The following is a 21,874-nucleotide window of genomic DNA, read 5'->3' as shown; positions in this document are numbered from 1 at the left end:
TTCACCTTAAGAATGAGATACAAGTTATATGTAAATACTGCAATGTGGATACTTTGAGTGCCCGCAGACTGTCTCCTGCATCTCAGCCATCTCAGACAGCTCCATGTAGATGCTGCCTGACCACTGATCTTTTTGCCACGAGATTTTCTCAGAAGCCATGAAAACTGTGAGGCTTCATATCTAAAAGAGATATGGAACCAGTGGCTAGGCTTCATCTTCAATCCTCTGGACAGACAACTGGCGGCATTCTGCATCTTAGTATAAATAAAAAATGTGTTGGTTTGATGCCTTAAGCCTTTAAACAGTGTTCTTAGTCTGGATCCCGAATTACATCCCCATGAGATGAATAAAACCATGGTTCTCCACTTTAGCTCAGCAAATGGAGTCATCCAGAACACACTCATCTGGTAGGTGCAGTTCAGCTACCCAGGCTCAGCCCTGGCCTGTCTGTTCTAGGACCTGGGAATTCCAACACCAACCAGGAGTACAACAGCAGAGCTCTACACAAAGGCCACAAAACTCAGTACATCAACCCTCAACAGGAGGATGGCCATGAGGGCTGACGGTAAACCCTCTCCTGGCAGGGCAGAGCAGCACATACCTGTAACCCCAGCACTCAGAACATAAAGGCAGTAGACTCCCTGATTTGTGGCCAGCCTGTGCTACATATCTGAAACTGTATCTCAAAAATAGGGGGTGGAATTAAAACTCTTTTCCAGAATGTGTTAGACACAAGGGATCCACAATAGTGAGAGGCAGCCAGACCGATTACAGACCAACAGATGGTTTCTGTTCTGACATAAATAGAATGGCACCACATACATTCTTTGGAGATATATTCATTTCATATAATAATGTGTCTACTGTACCATACTACTATTCATTCAATTTTTTAAAATAATTGAATAGATGTCCTAATGCCTTTTCTGAAAATCCATCTCTAGCCCCTAGTCTGAAATGTTACCCTTGTGAGAGTCTGCTCTACACAGATCATCGGAGTGTCTCTCAGGTCTTTCATCTGGTCCTCTGATAGCTTTCTCTCCCACTCTGCCAGCACCATCTGCTTCCACTACTACAGTGGTGTAATACATTTTGATATTTAGGAAGGCCAGGACCCCCTGTGAGATTCTTTTAAATTACATTTATCTCTTTAACTCCACTGAAATGTATTCTAAAGGGCAGCATAAACTAAGGATCTGAATGATTAATTTTCTATAATTGCCAACCAGTTGCCCAGTTACCACTTCCTGAGAAAGCTTCCATCTGCCATGAATGTATGATGCCTACTTTGTCACGCAGACCAAACTTTTGCAGGAAAAGGCACATACTCCATTCTTAACTGCCCCTTGTCTACCCCTAAGTGGGCTAAGAGCTGACAGTAGACAACAGATTTCAAAGGCCAAACAAGAAACAAATTTTTAGAGGTAATAAATCTGACAAAAGAATGGGGGAAGCAGTGTGGGAACCTGGGAGTGAGGCCCAAAGCAGCCCCAGGATGGAGTGAAAACCTGAGTGAGAGGCCAGGAATGTGGGGAGGTGGACCAGTGGGAGGGAAGGTGGCAGGGTTGAGCTCATAGGCATGGGAACTGAACAAGCACATAGTCCCCACACTCACAGAGGTCTTCATTTATTTAATGCACTGCCATTGCCATCTTGAAATTCTTAATGTGTTCCTATAAATCAATCTGCTTTAAGTCTTATGAAGCCATGACATATGTTCATGCACAAAGGAGATACCCACAGTGTGAGTTTCTGCTGTCTTCCCTGCCAACACACAGCTTTCAGGGTGTGTCGCAAACAAAGAGTACCCATGGAACTCACAATGCCTTTGACACTCACAGCAAGAGTAGCATAGGAGAGTCAAATCCATGACCGAGGAAACAAAGCTGGATGCTCTAGGGCCACGGTTCCCCTTTGAATCAGAACTGCCTGAACAGAAAGGACAACGGTGCCAAAACCCGAAAGAGCCTTTCCACTCACCGCCAACTGTCAGAGTTTCTACCCCACCTTGGATGTAATAACACAGAAGAAAGATAAGGTGCTTGCAGCTCCTTTTCTGAGCCCTTTTCTTTCATTACTCCTTAGTCAATGGAGGGAAGGTGTTGGCAGGACATGTGTGTGACGAGCAATGAACAAAACCAGATAAATCAATTCCTACCATTAAGGTAGAAACAAACAGTACAGTCTCCATGCATTAACTATAAAATACAAACTGTAATTTTGGTGATTCACAAATGTGTTTAAAGCTAGCACTACATACCATGAGTAGTAAAAGCCATGCCAATAACATCGATGTTTTATTCTTCTTCTGCTAGAATGGCATTAAAAGAAAAGGCACAAATACTGAGGACCTCATGAAAGAAAGAAAGTTGCCCCCATGCCTTTTGACCAAGGAATCTGTCATTTTCATCCTTCAGTGAGCCCTGAAAAAAAAAATCCACCCAACCCCGTCACTGGGCTAGAACGTCAGCCTGTCTTCATGGCTCGCCCTTTTCCAGTCTAGATTTGTGATCTCAAACTTCACTTCTGACTGGAACCACCTCTGGTCCCTTCCAGAGGATCTATGGCCAATAGATCTGTGGTCTAGGGTAAGCCCTGGTAATAGGTGATGGCAAACCCAGCTTAAACAGAAGCGCATCTAGCAAGGCCTGCAGTGGCACCAGAGGGAAAATGCATCACTTCCTACAGCCATAATCTGGCCCTTATTCCATATCTACAGTCTGCTGGTTAGTTTTCGTCAACTTGACACAGACTAGGGTTATCTGGAAAGCGGGAACCTAAATTGAGAAAGTACCTCCATCAGATTAGATTGTAGGTAACTTTACAGGGCATTTTCTTGATAAATGATTGATATGGGAGGGACCATCCACTGTGAGTATGCCCACCCTGGGCAGGAGCTCCTGGATGTGTAAGAAAGGTAGCTGAATGTGACCTAGCAAGCAAGACAGTAAGCAGCATTTCTCTATGGTCTCTGCTTCAGTTCCTGCCTCAAGTTCCTGCCCTGAATGCCCTTCATAATGGACTGTCATCTGTAAACCAAATAAACCCTTCCCTTCCAAAGCTGCTTCCTGTCATGGTGTTTTTCATAACAATAGAAACAGACAAACAAAACAAAGCCTAGGGAACTGGGCACTCTGTGAGTCGGCCTTCTTTCTCTGTGACAAAGCCTGAGATGGGCGGCTATCAAGGAGTAAAGATCATTTTGACTCAGTTTCAGGTGTTCTGGACCAAAGTTGTTTGGTCCCATTGTTTTGAGCTGGGAGTGAGGCAGCAAAGAATGGCAAGAAGTATGTGGCTTGTTTACCTCCTGATCACCAGAAAGCAAATACAGACAGGAAAGGGCTGGGGTCCCAATATCCTATGCAAGAGCACACCACCCTCCATTCCACCAAGCAGCATCTCCTAAGAGTCTCAACCTAACACTTAGCTAGCTGGAGAGCAAGTCTTAAACATATGGAGGGGCAGCATTTTGTTTCCAAATTACAGCAGACCTTGGAAAAAATTATCAAAACAAACAGAAAGGATGTAGGAGAATTGCAGGCTTGAGCTGGCAGTCACCTACTTGGCATACTGCACTCATGACATACCATGCTCCTGAAGTCAGAACACTGAATTCTGAAGAAGCGTGAGGAGCCGGTATCAGGTCTAGGGATGAGTCTGCACTCTCCGTGTCTCCTTTAATGTGTTTATTCTGCATAGAAACCCGGGGGGTATGACCACTCACTACCCAGTCCGAGGTAATAGCTAACCAATCACAGTTGATAGGCTTCCACTTTGTAAGAGGTGGCCCAAGTGCAATGAAGTGGATACTGTTCCCTGAAGCTGTCTCTGGAGTAGGTTTATCTCCTATCCCTTTAGCAACCCACAGGCACTGTGGTTTTGTTGGGAGACACTCCAGCAATGACAGCAAAAAGACAGACTGGTCCTACAGGAGCCACATAAAACCAGAGATCAACAGAGTCCTTTGAGCTGGGAGTGAGCTTTTCCCAGGGATGAAGAAATAGCTCAGCCGTTAAGAACATTGTCTGCCCTTCCAAAGGACCCAGGTTTGATTCTAACACTCACATGGCCACTCAAAACCATCTATAACTCCAGTCCCCTGAAATCAGTGTTGTCTTCTTGACAACAGCACCAGGCATTCACATGGTACAGAGATAACCATGCAGGCAGAACACCCACACACATAAAATAAAATAATTAAAAATCACACGTCCATACATACATACATACACACATACATACATACAGAAAGAGAGAGAGAGCGCTGCCCCCAATGTGGACCCCATAGAGGCTGACAAGCTCACTCTACTTGTCATCCTCAGTCCATTTGTCATGAGTTGTTTATTTGCAACTCTCTTTCCAGACCCAGTACAGGTGCCCTGCTGTGTCCAGTCCAAACTAACATTCTGCTATAAGGTGATAGCTACAGGACAGACCTGCCCATTCCACCCTGTTCGACTCATTCAACTCGCTTCAGTGGCTGCAGAGCGCTCCAGGGCGAAGTGAAAGCTCCATGCCAACACTTTGGTTGTCATGATCATCTCGTACCTTCTCCAGGCCCTCTGTCCTCCCCATCTATAGCTTTCTTGCACCAACAGATGTCTTCTTCCACCAAATAGTCCTCCTTGCTCCTACTCTTCCAGGAAGGTATCACATTTCAAACCTGGTGTCTTAGTTAGGGTTTCTATTGCAGTGATGAAGCACCACGACCAAAAAGCAAGTTGGGGTGGAAAGGGTTTATTCAGTTTATCCTTCTATATCGCTTTTCATCATTGAAGGAAATCAGGACGGGAACTCAAGCAGGGCAAGAACCTGATGCAGAGGCCATGGAGGGATGATGCAGACTGGCTTGCTACCTCTTGCTTGCATAACCTGGTTTCTCTTTTCTTTTTTTTTCTCTTTTCTTTTTTTTTTTTTTCTTGGTTTTTCGAGACAGGGTTTCTCTGTAGTTTTGAAGCCTCTCCTGGAACTAGCACTTGTAGACCAGGTTGGCCTCAAACTCACAGAGATCCGCCTATCTCTGCCTCCCAAGTGCTGGGATTAAAGGCGTGCACCACCACAGCCTGGCTATAACCTCATTTCTTATAGAACTAATGTCTACCAACCCAGGAATGGAACTACCCACAATAGGCTGGGCCCTTTTCCATTAAGAAGTTAAGAAAATGTTTTAGAGTCAGATCTAATAGGGGCAGCTTCTCAATTGAGGTTCCCTCCTTTCAGATAACTCTAGTTTGTATGTCAAGTTGACACATGACTAGCCAACACACCTGGCTACTTCTCACCCAGATGTCTACTAGGGGCACATATGCACACCTGTTCTGAAAACAACACCTCACTAATGCTCTGTGTATCTCACTTCCTCCTAAGCCAAACAGCATCCTCTAAGAACCATCTCAATGACTTCTGTCCCACTGAAATAGGAGCCTCTTGAAGAAAGAGTCATGCCTTACTTCTATCTCTACGATGAAGAATCTGACATATAAAAAGCTGTCAGCAAATATTTATGAAAAGAAACCAAATACAAGCAACTATGCCAATTTTTACATATATAGATGTGGGTCAAGTATTGAGGTTAGCTCCCACTCAAAGCCAATGAAAACACCAATCTATTTTGGAAGACATATATTCAGACTACAGACATGAAGTTATTTGCATTTGTTATTTCTGAAATAGTTGGCCTTTGAGAGTTTGGGTTGATTGATTAGAAGGGCAGAGAAAGTGGGAATTCCTTTCCCCCACTGTCAGGGCTTTACTTTGTTCTGTTGAGCTCGAGTTAACACCAAATGTAGGTGGTTCATCTCGGAAGGTCAGGGCTGATGAGCCTGAAATGCAATCAGGCCCATATGGACCATTAACATGCAAGTTCCTCTCTTCAGACATCTGATTTCCATCAAGGTATGAGACCAAAGCTTGCAAAGCCACAAGAGTCCCCAGTGGAGATTTCCAGGCCATTCTGGGCTATCTGTTTCTTCTTGAGAACAAAGGCCCAAGGAAAAAGTATCACCAGAAGGCCAAAGACAACAGTTAAGCAACCAAGAAATACTCTGTGTGGCCAACAGTCAACACCACAGGCAGGCAGGTCTATAAGCAATAGAGACCCAAACTTCCACCCTGATCATTAGACAAGGAACCAGCAGGTCTGTGACAAGGCCACATGGCCTGGGACTCCCAGAAACCTGGCTGTCAGTCTTGCTTTGACCTACCCTTCTGCTCTCAGCTCCTGAAGGGCCTTTATGAGGAAAAAGAAAGGAAGGGGATACTCTGGGCATTTTGTGTGCATTTCCCCAGCCTTTAAGAAAGGAAATGAGGTGAATGCTGTACCTGGACCACAAGAAGCCCAGGGAGTCTGTGGCCCACTGTACCAACATGCTGACCACAAGCAAGATCAGGGCATCCCAGTGTGTTTTACAGCATGAAAAAGGTCATTCATTTCAAGTCCATAATGACATTTTTTTACAATATACTTTAGCCTCTTATAAAGGAAGTTGTCATGTGTTGAAGAGGCAACTACAGCCTACCAGTGTTGCGGGAACATACTGGGGAGAGGTCAGCAGGTGTTAGGTTCCTAGCACTTTTGATGTTCTATAGCACAGGGCAGCAGCTGTGATTGGCGATGACTAGCTGCATAGTGCAGAGCAACCAATGAGAAGGGTTCTGAGTGCTCCCAAGACAAAGAAATAGCAGATGTTGAAGGTGATAGCTATGCCAGTTACCTTGATCTGATCATTACATACATTTAAATGTCACACTGTACAGGACGGAATGGTACATGGCACTCATGAAGCTAAAGCAGTAGGTTTACAAGTTCAAGGCAAGCCTGGGATTCACTCTTATTCTCATTCAGTCTCTCTTTGTCCTTCTCTCATATGTGTATGTGTGTGTATGCGTGCATACATGTGTGTGTGTCACAGTGTACTTCATAAATATGCATGATTGCTACATCTCAAAACAGCAGTTTAAAGACCCACAAAACCTCCACTAAGGCAGGTATGTAGATTTTGTTCTAGGGATTGAGATCACATCACCAAAGCAGGTTAGAGCTGGTATCTAAGTGATGATGACCTTTGTCCAGAACTTGGAATATGATGCACTTGGAGCCATGTGTTTGCTGTAGGCAGTCCAGGAACCGTGGGCCACACTCACTTCTTCCTGCAGGTGTGTGAATTAGGAGACCGGATCCTCCTTTAGCTCAATAAAACTCCTTACACTGCTAAAATAACACTTCTCCAAATCCCAGAGCAATTAATTTATCTCCAGAGAATTCCATTTCCCACGGTTTGGCAAAGTAAGCTGAAGTCCAACCTGGCCCTTCTCCTCCCTTGGCTTGCCGCCTGCCACTCATGGCTACAAAACTGATTTACCACAATTTATCCTGGGACTGAAATGGTTCAGGATGCCTTCCTGTGTGTGTCTCATCTCACCAACAAGCAAGCAAGGGATCCAGTATGAGGAATGAATCTAGGCAGGTTCTAAGCAGTTCATCCAGGTCTGTTATTCTTAACCTTTGATGATTCCTCCTCCTGTTTCATTTTATTAAATTCTATTAAGGTAGACATGAAAGAAATCTAAAGGAAAACTTGGCTGAGCCTACCTGGTATTGTATTCATGAGTCGTATCTGGAAAGTAAGCCCACACTTTCTGTTGTTTTTTTGTTTTTTTTTTTAATCTTACTTTCCCAAAATATCTTGCTTTTGAAAAGGCTATCCACTTTTGAGGCAATTGTATCACTAATAATAATTCTCACTCAGTAAGACACTAACTTCGAATAAGCCCTAGAAAAGCTCCTTGGTTCATCCTTTATTGAATGATATGATAATTTAACAACTTAAAGATTCCAGAGCCAATATTAGCATTTGTACAGCTAGGTGTTGTTACATTATTCTCTGTACCTTTAAGTTTTAAATATCTTTATTTTTTCAATAACAAATATTACAAAGAAGCAATTTTCTATTACCTTGAAAATCGAAATCTACAAAAGGAAATATCCACAATTTTTTTGTCACTTTAATAATAGCAAAAACTTCCCAATGACTCCATAAATCCACCAAAAGGAGAATAGCTGAACAAAACACAGTCTATTCATAAAATAGAATCCTGACTTGCAGTTAAGATGAAGCAAACCTTTGTGTGAAACAAAACTAGTGATACAGCGGTGTGGGCGAGAGCGATCTTTAGAACAAGGCTGTGTATGGTCTCATACCACTTAGCCAAGAGCTTCTGTGTGTACACATAGAAGACACACAGTAAATATGTGCATGTTCGCGTGCACGCGCGCACACACACACACACACACACACACAGATGCACACTGCATCTAACCCTAGAAGAACATCATACAAACCAAAGCAAAAGACAGTCCTCAAAACAATGCCTGTACCCTACAAAAGCAGGCTCATGATAAAAGGATAAACCAACCTAGGGTAAAGAACACTGAGGATACATGACAATTAAATACAAAGAATGATTCTGAACTTGGTCTTTTCCCTATAAAAGGCTTTGTGATAAAGGTAGTAAAATGTGAAAGGGATCTGTGAATTGAACTCTAGTAAAATAATGGCAAGTTTCTGATTTTTCTGGGAGTGGAGGAGTTCTATGAGAGAATGTCCTTATTTTCAGGAAATATATTAATGAGTGTAGAGGCCAGGGGTGTCAATTCAACAACTCACTCTTAAATGGTCCCACAAAAAAAAAAGTTCTCATCAATGTTCTGCCTACTTGTCTACTTACGTAGAAAAGTATGAATAGTTGACCTCACATATGAACGTTAACTCAAATGGCCACGGTGGATAAATAAAATACNATATATAGTGGACTATTATTATATCGTTAAAATTTTGACCCATGCATAAGGTTTGACATAGATGAGCCTGGAAGACATCACGATAAAGAAGCCAGTTACGTACGGTTTCACTCAGATGATATATACAACAGCCAGATTCCAAGAGACGTCATCACTGCCAGGACCACAGGGGAGAAATGGAACTGTTACCTAATGAGTCCAGTTCGGTTCTGAAAGAGGACACCGCTCTGTGATGCACCGCTGTAATACTGGCTGCAGACAACATGAGTGTACTGCTGCCACTCAACTGTGTGCTCAAAATGCATACACAGTAAGTCCTGTGTTACACACATCCCATTGCAGCACACGAAACTGTTGTCTGTACACCAAGAGGTATTACATATTCTTCACAAACAGAGCAAAGAGCATATTTTATTAAGTCTAGCGAGAAATCAGTGACACTCACTCATCAATAGTGCTACCTCAGAGAACTGAAAGATTAGAATCAAGTGTTTTTGCTATATCTTAAACTCCTTAATTTTTCAAAGAATATTGATTTTATGTATTGTGTGTAACAAAAAAACTGATAAAATGCTATCTTCTGGGCTTACAAGAAAAATAAATGATGGAAAAAGAACTGTCTCTATAAAAATACCTTTCTACCCAGGAATACTATTAAAAACTCACTGTTAAAAAAAATTGGTACTTTCCTAAATTGGTACTTTCCATTCATTACATGCTTGCTCATTTCAAATTTAAAAATAATAATAATTGCAATAACAAGAGACTCATCCCAGGGGAAATGAATGGCACAAAGGGACAACATGAAATGGGGTGGGGGAGAAAAACCCCACTGAGATATGGTCTGGAGTTTGAATGAAATTCTATAGGAACTGTATTTATCCCCTGAAGGTTTCGTGACCCAACAATGACACCAACAGTTAATAAAAGCCTTTGCCCTCCCTCTGCAGTCTAACAGCAATGCCATTTCTGAAAGGAGCCACTGCCTGGGGGATATGATGTGGGTATCGTGTTCCTGGCAGAGGAGGAGGAGTGGAAAATGGAAACAAGGCCACAAACTTAGATCTTTCCATTACATAGAAATTGAGGCTTCCGGGCTTCACTTTCATGATTAAAAATAGAAAAAGAAATTGACTTCACATTTTATGGAAAGTAGTCAAAGGAATAAATTTCATGTGAAGAATCTTCACAGAACTGCAATGCTTTTGTGGTCCATACTGACAAAAAAAATCATTGAGATGGCAGAACCAGTGGGGTACAAAGCAGGAAGCAGCCAGCAAGATGGCGGGCAGGACCAGTGGGGTAGGAAGCAGCCTGCAATATGGCGAGAGCAGTGGGGTAGTAAGTGGCCTATGTGACTGAGACTCTGAACCTGCTCCCAGTAGAATGGGCTCTAGAGTGCACAGCAGAGCAGCTGCCTTCATCCTGGATGGCTGTTCCCCCTCTCTAGCTGCCACCTCCCTTCTGATAACTATTTCCTGCAATTTCCAGGATCAATGAACACCAGGGAACACACTTTTCCAAAAATAAATCTTTTATCTCTCTGACAAGTTTCAAAAACTTATTCTGAAAAAAAAAATAGATTCTGACAATATTAGCAAAATTGGTGTACATAAATAGAATTCAATATAAATGTTTCTTGAGCTTTCATAATACATTGCATAATTCAAGGGTTGGTTTGCATTGTAGGGGAACTGGGCAACAGTGAAACATCTGGCTTCCCACTGACCTAAAGGAGGAGCTGCATCCCTGGAACATCAGATGGGTGTTCTCATTTTGTGCCCAGCCTAGGCCCAAGGGCAAAAATTATACCCTTGATTCCAAATGCATGATCTTGTCTTAGATACACAATGGACTCCCTTTGCCTCCCTGGCCATGAGGAATGGGGTCTTTCTTATAGTGAGCCATGGAAGGTTAGACTTCAAGGTCTTTCCTGATGTTCAGACCACAGAATGAAAAACAAATCTGACATATAACATTGAGAAAGAAAAAAATAACTTCTATTGTAGGAGGTACTATGCCTCCACATCACACTTAGAATCTCTCACTCACTCACCCACCTGCTATTGCAGCCTTCCAATGCTCTCCTTGACACGCTATGTATCCGTCCTTCCTAATCTACAGCATCAGCCATCCATGGACATATGCAAGCTCTTAATGCCACAATCAAAACTGCTTTGCTGCCTAGTCCTAGATGCCTTGTTTCATCAGACCAACTCACAGCCTCATTTCCTAAGGCCTCCATGGCACCTCCACACTCCAGCCTCACTGGCCTGGAGTCTGTATTTGCTCATCTACATTCTTCCTCCAGTTTTGCATGAAGTTTGCGCACCTGAACTCAGTGTCCCTCCTCAGCACCTGTGCTTTTAAGATAGCTACATTTTCTATATCTAATTCCATTTTATTTCTTAATATTACCACAATTTCAAATTATACTTATTTTGTATGTTTCTCCACTAGTACCTGTGTCCCCTTAGAACATGCTTGAGATTAGAGTTAAACCTACATGTAGAAGCAGTACAAAGTACATATCTCATAAGCAGCTGCTGAAGGGCTATTCAAGTAGGTGGCTAAGTGAATGGACTGATATACAATTGCACAGCTTGCTCGACACACAGGTAGATCGACAAGTGTATATGTCAAAAAGCAAACTAAAACCTGAATGCCGAGCTTTTGTCCAAGTGCATTTCTGCTAGGGAGCAGACTCCACACCACATAGAGGAGCATCAAAGTGAGGAGGGTGCGTCTGGAAGGACTGGGGTAAGCAGTATGAATGAAACACTATCTGAAATGGATCTTAAAAGATGGGAAATATTGCGGCTAGCAAGATGGCTCTGTCCATAGGTAAAGCACAAGCCTGATGACCTGAATTAGATTCCCAAAGACTAAGTAAAAAGCCAGATGCAGTGGCGTGCATCTGTAATCGCAGTACTTCGACTTCGGCAGTGAGATGGGAGGCAGGGAGGGAAATGGTCCAGACGCTCGCAGGCTGGCTTGTCTGGAATACACAGCACAAACATGACCAAGGCAACACACTCATCTTATAGCATGGTGGAGGAGAGGACCACTCCCGAAAATTGTCCTCCGACCTCCACACATGCACTGTGGAGTGCTCCCACATTCACACACATATCACACTCATACACACACATCACACTCACACACACTCACACACACACACTAATAATAATAAAAAGGGAATAGGTCGACAGGCAGGGAAAGAGAAGGAATTCATTTCAGTGGGTGAATAGAAATACACAGGAGGGTAAAAAGAATCATAATGCTTATTCAACAACAGCAAATAACTGCAGGAACCTGGTTTACAATTGGCTGGGGAAAGCTTTTACCATGAACTCCATAGGTAATCATACACTATAAAACAGGAACATTTAACAATGCCTAGTGTGAGTTTAAATGTAAATGATCACCAACTGCCCTTGGGAACATCAGCATTCATGGATTTCAAGCAATTGCAATTTCCATGCAAAGACTAAGATGTGGATCATCCTGGGGTTTATTCTAGTCCCATTAATATGTCAACGGAAGAGTAAGGCAGTCTATACCCAGGACTCCCCACAGAAGAGAGCTACAAGTCACCTTTGAGAAACAACCCCACTGAGTGGCTATTGAACAATACCCATGTAGAGTTCATTGCTCTCAAGGTAATTCCACCAACGCATGGCTCAGTGCCACTCGGGGGAGTGGCCAGTCGTCAGTCATTGATGTATTAGGTTGTTGTCTCTACTGATTTTCCCTAATGCACTGCAGTTGTGGCAAGAAGGCGTCATACTCAGGCAGCATTTTCATCACTGCATGTATGGGAATGGGGTCAGGAGACTCAGGGGAGCACTAACGAAGGAGAACAGCTTCATGTGTGACCTCAATAATCCAGCCCAGCCATCTTGTTCCCCCGCAGCTGCACAAACACAGGTCACGGAGTCTTTTTAGACATGATGCAGCAGGGAGGGAGAGAAGGGTGGCCTGTAGGAGACGAACCCCTGAACCAGATAGAAACAGCACTGTCAGACTCCCTGTGGTTCAGCTGCTCTCAAATGCCTGTGTGCTGAGCAAGGAACTCAGGACCGCGAGGGGGCACCCACACACTGAGACAATGGGGATGTTCTATCGGGAACTCACCAAGGCCAGCTGGCCTGGGTCTGAAAAAGCCTGGGTTAAAACCGGTCTCGCTGAACATAGCGGACAATGAGGACTACTGAGACCCCAAGAACAATGGCAATGGGTTTTTGAGCCTACTGCACGTATTGGCTTTGTGGGAGCCTAGGCAGTTTGGATGCTCACCTTACTAGACCTGGATGGAGGTGGGTGGTCCTCGGACTTCCCACAGGGCAGGGAACCCTGATTGCTCTTTGGGCTGACAAGGGAGGGGGACTTGACTGGGGGAGGGGGAGGGAAAGGGGAGGCGGCTGGAGGGAAGAGACAGAAATCTGAAAGAAAGAAAGAAAGAAAGAAAGAAAGAAAGAAAGAAAGAAAGAAAGAAAGAAAGAAAGAAAGAAAAAGAAATGCCTGTGTGCTTGTGGAGAACATGATTGGAAACAAAAATCTATTCATCTCCTGCACCCTACATCCACACATGCCAGAGCTCTGGTTCAGACAGTGTGGGTAGGTTCAAAATGCTACATTTAGCAAGTGTCCTGGGTACCCGTATGGTCTGAGTGCTCAATGAAGGCTATCATCACCCACGGTGACTCTGACGGAGACACAGCAGCCCCCAGTCCATGAGCATTTTCCAGGCCACTGGAAAATATGACACAAGTCCTTGAAACTCCTCTCCCTCCTTTCTCCTCTCTCTCTTTCTCTCTCTCTGTCTCTCTCTCTCTCTCTCTCACACACACACAAACACACACACACACGAGGCTAAGCTCAGAACAGTCTGTGACCTTCCAAAAACCCACTTTAGCCAATAGTTTCTTAAAGACTGGCTAGATTTAAAATAGCAAATGCCTTTTCAGTCATTAAAATGACCCCAAAATGTATTAATTATTTTGGCAAAAAAAAATTATGTAGTTCGGTGTTTTACGTATTAAGCAATTATAGCAAACATTACATTCCGATGCCTTCCAGCTCATTCTTGTTCCCATGCTGAAATGCTTCAACACAGTGTTCTACGAAACACCATTGAATGGCAGAACAGCTCTTACAATTAACCAGGACTCCTGACGAATCACTTAAAAGTTAAGGATTCATAACGAAAGTCTTGGGTCTCTGTGATGGAATTATTGCTATGTTGAAAACATGAGCCCAGGGGAAAACAGAAGTAACCAATTCTTAGAAACAAAAAACGATGCTGTACTCTTGGACAGATCAAGTCCTCACTCGTAAGTGGATACCAGGCATAAAGCAAAGGGTAACCAACCTACAGTCCACAGTTCCAGAGAAGCTAAAACCCTCTTCCAGAAACAGAGGGAAACAGATGCAGAGATCCACAGCTAATGACTGGACCAAGCTCCAGGTGAAGAGAGGGATAAGCAATAATATGAACAAAGGTATCAAGAACATGATGGGGAAACTCACAGAATCAGCTGACCCGAGCTAGTGAAAGATCACTGACTCTGGACTAACTGGGGAACCTGCATAGGACCAAAGTAGGCCCCCAAATACAAGTGGTGTGGCTTGGCAGTATAGGAGCCACTGGCAGTGGGACCAGGATCTAACTCCAATGCATGAACTGAATTTGTGGAGCCCCTTCTCTATGGAGAGATATGTCTTGCTCAGACTAGGCATGGGTAACAGCAGGGGCCTTGGAACTGCCTCAAGGAGGTGGTGGGACAAAGTTGTCTTCCAGGGGAGGCCTTAACCTCTCTGAGGAGCAGGTGGGGGTGGGGTAGGGAGAAAGAAAGAGAAGGGAGGGGGAACTGAGACTGGTATTAATAAATAAATAGATAGGCTGACAAACAAATAAATAAATAAATGCAATTTTTTTAAAAAAAGGTCAAAACAAAAGGGACGCCTGGCAACTCCTCCCAGGAGGGGAGTCTGCTTGGAGACATGCAGTGGGCTCAGCCTTTCCAACTGTGGGATAGTCATTTGTGGGTAGGCATTCTGCTGGGCACAGACAAGGCCTGGTGGACACCTGACTGTACTGGCAGTGGGCAGAGCTGAGGAGAGTCAGGAGCCCACCCACTATCTGACCTACTCCCCACAAGACTGTTATGATTTCATAACTCACAGAAAAGCAGATGTGCAGACCAAAAGAACTAAAAGCCAGACAGGCTTCCTCATGTGGAGAGAGGTCTAGACTGTCGCTAGCCTTGCCCTGATGGGAGGCCTTCAACAGAGCAGGCTAGATCCAAAAACCAGTGCCGCCAGAAGGCTGGCCATGACAAACACTGCACTACAGCAACAACACAAACTGTGTGACGGAGGAGTGACTCCCAGGCCCCTACATCAATGCTTTCAAAATACTGAAGCATAAATAAACCAAACTCAGCCAGTATTTCTTCAACAAACTAAGATGTCAAGACAGACTGCTGCACTGTGGGTAAACAGCAAGATCTGAGTTCCATGTCAGCACCCAGACCTGCGAGCATCCTCCCAGGGCAAGTCAAGTACCAGAGCGGAACTCGGAAATCGCCAGAGCCAAGGGATCCTAATCTAGAGGCCACGCATTAAAAAAAAAAAAAAAAAAAAAAAAAAAAAAAAAAAAAAAAAAAAAAAAAAAAAAAAAAAAAAAAAAAAAAAAAGAGCAGGAAGGAGAGCATAAGCATTTCTTCCTGAAAAGGCAAACTGGCCCCTAGCAACTCTTCTGGATAGCACTCCTCACTGGATAGGACCCTCAACTGTAGTTCCACAAAAGGACAGGCTGTCCGGACACCTGCTCCAGGCTGTCTGGCAGAAGCCATATTGCCCTAGTCTGTCTGCATCACCTGAACCCCATAGCACTGACTAAAGGCTGCTCCTGTCGCCAGAAGGAGAAACAATGATTCAAATGGACTTCTTTTCTAGGAAGTTCACCCCTGTTCTATCCTACAGATTCCCTCCAGATCCTCCTGACGCCTGCCACACCTGTCAATTCTACACTGAAGGTCCAGGCACAGGGATAGACACTGGCTGGGAATCATACAGAGGAAGTTATAGGCAAAGCAACAGCAGTACAAAGAAGTATAGAATTAAAACCTCCATAAAGTTCAAGGCGCCATTCTCCACTAGTCAACTCCTCCAATAATCTGTCAATAATCACGTGACTTAATACAAAGACACATTAGTTTCATTTTTCTAGCTTTTTCCAGTGTTTCTACTTAGTCAAGTTTTCAATCAGAGTAAATAAATGAGAACATAAATAATTAATGGTCATATTATGAAGTGGGAGGGCTCTGAGCCCCAGAGCAGACCCCTTCCATTACTCAATGCCTGCCTCACCCCTTCCGTGAGGGTCAGGAATATAGTCCCCATTCAGGAAAGGTCACTTAAATCTAAAACAAGAAAAGTATCTACCTCCAGGACAGTGAGCTAGTGTTCACCTCCTACCACCTAGGCATCTGCAGAACTTATGCATCTGCGACCACGCACTGTGTACGCATCAGGATGCTCCAGAATCCTGTTTTCCCACAATGGGCATTAAGGAAGCAGCTCCCACTCAGTTTACACAGCCTGAAACCTTTGCAAATGTCATACAAAGGAAATATGGATGCTCTTTTTCCAGCCTCTTCCCACCACCACACTATGTCATGAGACCCACACTACAGCCTATAAGATAGACAGGCATGTCATTGATATGACTGTAGGAATGGTACAGACACTACAGTGGCCAGTCCCAGAAACAAGCAGAGTTCTGGCTAAAGCAAGCAAAATGCTGCTACCTTTACCAGCTCAATCTCCGCCCATTCATTACCCATTAATAAAGCCCTGGGATTCCTGAAAACAAGAAGCTACCTTCACTTCAAGTGCAAGTCTGAAAACAACTGGAAAGCCCTTCTCTCTTCCTGCTCCCTGGAGGCTGGCCCTGCTCAGTAGCAGCGTCAATGGCAGTAGCTGACTTAGAACTCAAGACAATCCATAGGGAGAAGCTCGTGAGGCCCCCACCACTCATTAAAGGAAAACGGGCAGGTAATGATTGCTGGGAAAGGAGTGTCATTTCTGGGTGTGGTAAGTTGTTCATGCTCCAGTAGACATGCCTCATTCATACCTATGCTAGCAACCATAATGAAATTCAGTGTCTTTCTTTCTCTCTTTCTCTCTCTCTCTCTCTCTCTCTCTCTCTCTCTCTCTCTCTCTCACACACACACATGCACACATGCATGCATGCACACAAACACAGGTGAGAAGCTTGTTGGGAAGAAGGGTTTCATCAGGGCCAAGAACAGGATAAGAGAAGGTAATGGGGTAAAGATGACCAAAACTAATTGCATGAAATTGTCAATAAATTTTTAAAGAACCCTTTATATCTGAACTATGTATTCAATGCAGTACATATTTCTATGATTTAAAAAAAAAGACCTCAGGACATTCACAGACAGCACAGCCCACAGCCTGCACATTCAAATGACACATCCCTGACACACTCCCTGCAGCACAGCAGCAGACAAGATACAGGGCACACAACTTAGGAGGAGTGAAGAAGCGGGTAAGCAGAGAAGCAAGAAGCTATTGAGAGATGGCAACAAGTCCTTGAAGCAGTCATCAAGGCAGTGCGACGGTGCCTGTGAAGGGCACTGAGAAGCTCCTCCTCTGAGAAACCAACCTGGTCGTCCTCTTCTTGGACTGGAGAGGGAACACGAGTGAGTGCAGCACCGGGAAGGCAAGACAGTGCAGGGTAGACAGGACTGCCACAGAGGCCACGGAGACCCCTCCAGCCATGGTGACAGCAAGCTAGGGTTAACTAAGTACACGCTGTATGAAGGCCATAAAGGGCTGGGAGTAAGAGCCTAAGCTGTGCGGCTGTGACATTCCCTGTGGGGTCCTATGCTAACTGGACCTCTTTCATGCTCTCTGACCTTCCTGGTCTATGTAACTCTAAATCCATGTCTGAGAGCAAGGATCAGGAGTCAGGCAGTATGACTGCCCCTTCCTCACAGTACCCAGCACACCATCATACGCCTAAAAGCATGCACAAACACAGGCACTCACGGGCCTACACACACACACACACCTTGTTCATCTGCACAGATGGCTGACGGAGTTGATATTTCTTAAAAACTGGCCAAAAGAATAATTTTTCGGTAACAAAGAAATTTGCCAAACAAATGGTTTTTCCATAATGCAATTATAGAAATTTGGAATAGGGAAATAAAACACTTAGAATTAAAAGCTTGCTTGACAGAAACACATGTTTTTCTATCAGTAAAACAAATTTGGCTGTGCTCTTTCTGTCCACACAGAAGCAAGCCAAGACACTGTCTGCGGGGAGAGGAAGCCCCTCTAGCTGAAAGGGGAAAGCAAGAGGAGGCCACAGGCAGAGGAAAGCACCAGGGTCACATTGGCCCTTCTGTGCCCACTGGCACCACCTGCTGGAGAGCCAAAGGATGGAAACCTGCGTGAGTTTCTAGGGTTAGGAAAAGCTACAGATGTGAAATTAGACAATACATGAATTTAAACAGAAAGGACCTTAAGGAATCAGGAAGTCTTTTTTAACCTAATAAATCAACTAATTTCTTCAGATGGTTGAAGAACACCATCTGAGGCTCTAAAGGGTTCTTTGTGGTTTTTTTTATGGTACATAATACAGGTGTACAACATGCCATTTCAAAAAACTGTTTGGAATGAATAAAAAAGCTTCATAACCAAAATTTCCCTGAAATACAGCTAAAGCAGAATAATACATCAAAACTACACACTAGCAATCACATAAAACCAAAGGAACCGCCAGAAGCAGGAAGAAAACCCGACAGACACATTGCCATCCTGCAAAAGGTGGTTTCCAGGACCAAGGAGATCACAGAGGCAGGAATGACTGGGATGAAGGACAAGGAAGGGGCATGAAAGCTGTCGTGAAGTAGGCCACCAAGCAGGCAGTGGGGACCGTGAGCCCTCTGAGGGCAGAGCAGAAGAAAGACGTTGATGAACTCACTCTGGGTATCTAAGCACAGTTGAAAGCTGATGGAAGACCAAGGAGGCCTAGCACACATGAGACATGGGGATCAATTCCCAGCGCGAGGAGGGAAACCCAGTAAGAATAAGATGGTGGTGAGCATGCAAGGCTGCCAAGAGCACGGAAAGGGGGCGTCTAGTCCACGCCAGACTGGCAGCACGAGACGTGACCTCTACCGCCACAAAGGGTCTAAGTTCAAGGAGCCCCTACTCTGTCAGCAGCTTGAAATTCTTTTCTTTTTCAAGCATATTGTCATTTCTCAGAGACATCACAAAATTTAGAAGGGAAAGGCTGCTACTGGAGGATCCAGGTGGTACAAAGGAAAGCACCCTAAGATGTTCTGAACAGAGTCCTTATTACCATTTCACTTTGGCTCTCGTCCAAAAAGAAAGGCTGGCCTCAGCCCAGAAGGGAAGCTTTGCTGCTAAGCTAGAAGGCGGTGGGGGAAGAGCAGCAGGATGGATACCTTATGCTGACCTCTTTCCTGCAAAGAAGAAAGACAGATAAGGGAGGGGTAAGGATTTCACAAAGCAAAAAAAATCTGGTAGACTCCACCTTAACCAGTGCAAGGTTAAGATTACTGCAGTGAGACACCACCTTAACCAGGAGGCAAGGTTAACATCACTGAGGTGAGACACCACCTTGACTAGGAGGCAAGGTTAACATCACCGCTGTGAGACACCACCTTGACTAGGAGGCAAGGTTAACATCACTGAGGTGAGACACCATCTTGGCAAGGTTAACATTACCGTGGTGAGACACCACCTTGACCAGGAAGCAAGGTTAACAACACTGAGATGAGATGACGACCAGGTGGCAAGGTCAGCATCACCATAGTGAGACAGAACAGTGACATACACCTCCTCAGTTGGCACTAAGAAGAGAACAAGATCACTTTTGAACAAGCTGAGACTCCTGTCAAACCACAGTGCCTTGCTGTAACCACAAAGACAAAATAGAGAAACAGTTTATAAAACATACAGCACATATGGAAAGTGTCAAGGTCATGAAACACAAGGAAGGACCAAGGAACTGTCACAGATTAGACAAAGGAGAAAAACAACTCCAATTAAACACCATGTGGAATACTGCACAGCTAGGCAGACACTAGTGAAACTGCAGTGTCGCCTCCCTGGAAGATCTACCAAGATGACGTGGAAGAGGAGGCATTGGCAGCAACAGCTGGGTATGGTAGCTCAGGCCTATAATCCTGGCATCTAGAAGACTCAGGGAAAGAGAGCTACCATGAGCTCAGGATCAGCCTGAACTACAAAGTGACACCTTGCATCAATTCAAACCGGGCTTGCATGTAGTTAGTAGTATCTTATCAATGTTAACTTCAGTATGTCAATCACTAAAAGTAAAGACTACACCAGGGCTCTGGTTGGCTTTCTTGTAAGTCTCCAATTATCTCAAAGCTTGCATTTCCATGTGGATTCTTTTTGTTTGTTATTTTTAAAATGTTATCAGTAGGGGCTTGAGAGATGGCTCAGCAATTAAGAGTATTAGCTGCTCTTCCAGAGGCTGCAAGTTCAATTCCCAGGCAACCATCTGTGCCTCTAATGCCTCTTCTGACTTACAGGTGTACATACAGACAAAGCATTCAGACAGACAGACAGATAGAATGTTACTGGTAATGGCAGTACCCTCAGGTCCATTTTTGAAGCTTGATGCTATTGCACACATGGTCCTACTTCTCAGCCAGTATACAGTGTTAACACTGGCTTTCTACAGAAGACCATTGCTCTACACCAGTTACTCAACCCCAAGTTTCCATCACGGCTCCCCCAGATGAATTCATTAGTCCACTTTACAGCATCCTAGCAAGGGAAGGATGCTAGGAAGGACAAGCAGGAGCACACCTCAACCCATTGCCTGTCGTGACTCAGGTCCCTATCAAGTGGATACATTAATTAAAGCTTTTGTAAATGCTAAGCACAAAGGGACAATGTAAGTTTGCAAGGATGATCACACACCTCCTTTCTCTATTTTAATTACATTTTTCCTGAACACTTATAAAGTTGGCAGTAAATCCAGGTCAGATGTTGCTTTAGAAAAATGAAGATTTAAAGAGAATCTTGAGTGTCTCATCTACCCACACCTTGAACAAAACCCAATCCAGGTAACCACTCTGAGTAACGCTGGCCAGAGCTGCTGCTCTGCTGCCACCAAGTGGCAATTGGGTGCCATGACGCCTAGTCCAAGAACAGCCCAAAAGGAAAAACCAGACCCTTCCAAGGACACTTTCTCTGCACAGTCAAGCCTGCCACACGTTCAGGAGTGACCGTAACATGCATTCTTGAGAAAGAGAAATTAAATGCGACGCTGTAGCCATGAGGTGTTTCCTTCGTTTCAAGATGAGGACTACTACAGAGGCCAAGGCTAAGCCACGGCCCATTTCACCCACGAGACCATGGCAGTCTCCAGACTTCAGACTCACCTGCTTTGGGTCAGAGTTAGCAGCTCCAGGAGCAGGAGACTCCAGTTCTATAGTCACTGGCCCATCGTTCTGAATGTGCACCTGCATGTAGGCACCAAACTTGCCATCTGAAAGAACAAACCAAAAAAAATTTAAGAGTTGGAGACCCCGGGTTTATCTATCCAAAGACTACATGTACAACAATGTAATAAAAAAAAAAAAAAAAAAAAAAAAAAACCCTGGGCAATGGGGCCTACCAGCCAACACAGGACAAAATGGCCAGCTTCGTGAAGGGTTATAGCCTGCCCAAATAAACTGGCAAGAAAGACCTGGTAACAACAAGAAGGACACACAGCATGAATAAGATGCCATGCTGGGAAGCAAACTAGCATAGCCAGAGGAAGGTCACATTTTAGCCCCAAATCTGGTAACACCTCTTCATATCCATCCCCACTGTCTGACCCAAGCAGAATCTTTCTTCAGCAGCCATAGCTTCCACTGCCACATCACAGTTTTCCCTTCTGGTTCTTCCCACCCAGTTTACTCCCTCCTTAGTCTCACAAGGACTGAGCAAAACGGACACATCAATACTGGCTTTCGTCAGTGCACA

The 21,874-nt window shown here is 44.3% G+C and overlaps 1 protein-coding gene across 1 annotated transcript in view; it reads right to left on the bottom strand.

Annotated features, from left to right (window-relative positions):
* Dtd1 (D-aminoacyl-tRNA deacylase 1) overlaps nucleotides 1-21,874 on the bottom strand; it is a 161,006-nt gene that overhangs the window by 106,211 nt on the left and 32,921 nt on the right. Inside the window, exon 4 of the mRNA XM_050159607.1 lies at nucleotides 21,286-21,392. Coding sequence (XP_050015564.1) covers nucleotides 21,286-21,392 — 107 coding nt within the window. The remainder of the gene's footprint in view (nucleotides 1-21,285; nucleotides 21,393-21,874) is intronic.

The sequence above is a fragment of the Alexandromys fortis genome, unplaced genomic scaffold (assembly GCF_014885135.2).
Source record: "Alexandromys fortis isolate MF-2015 unplaced genomic scaffold, M_Fortis_MF-2015_v1.1 scaffold_115, whole genome shotgun sequence".
NCBI classification, from domain to species: Eukaryota; Metazoa; Chordata; class Mammalia; order Rodentia; family Cricetidae; genus Alexandromys; species Alexandromys fortis.
Note: the sequence above shows the minus strand (reverse complement) of the source record. Positions and strands in the feature narration are given on the sequence as shown.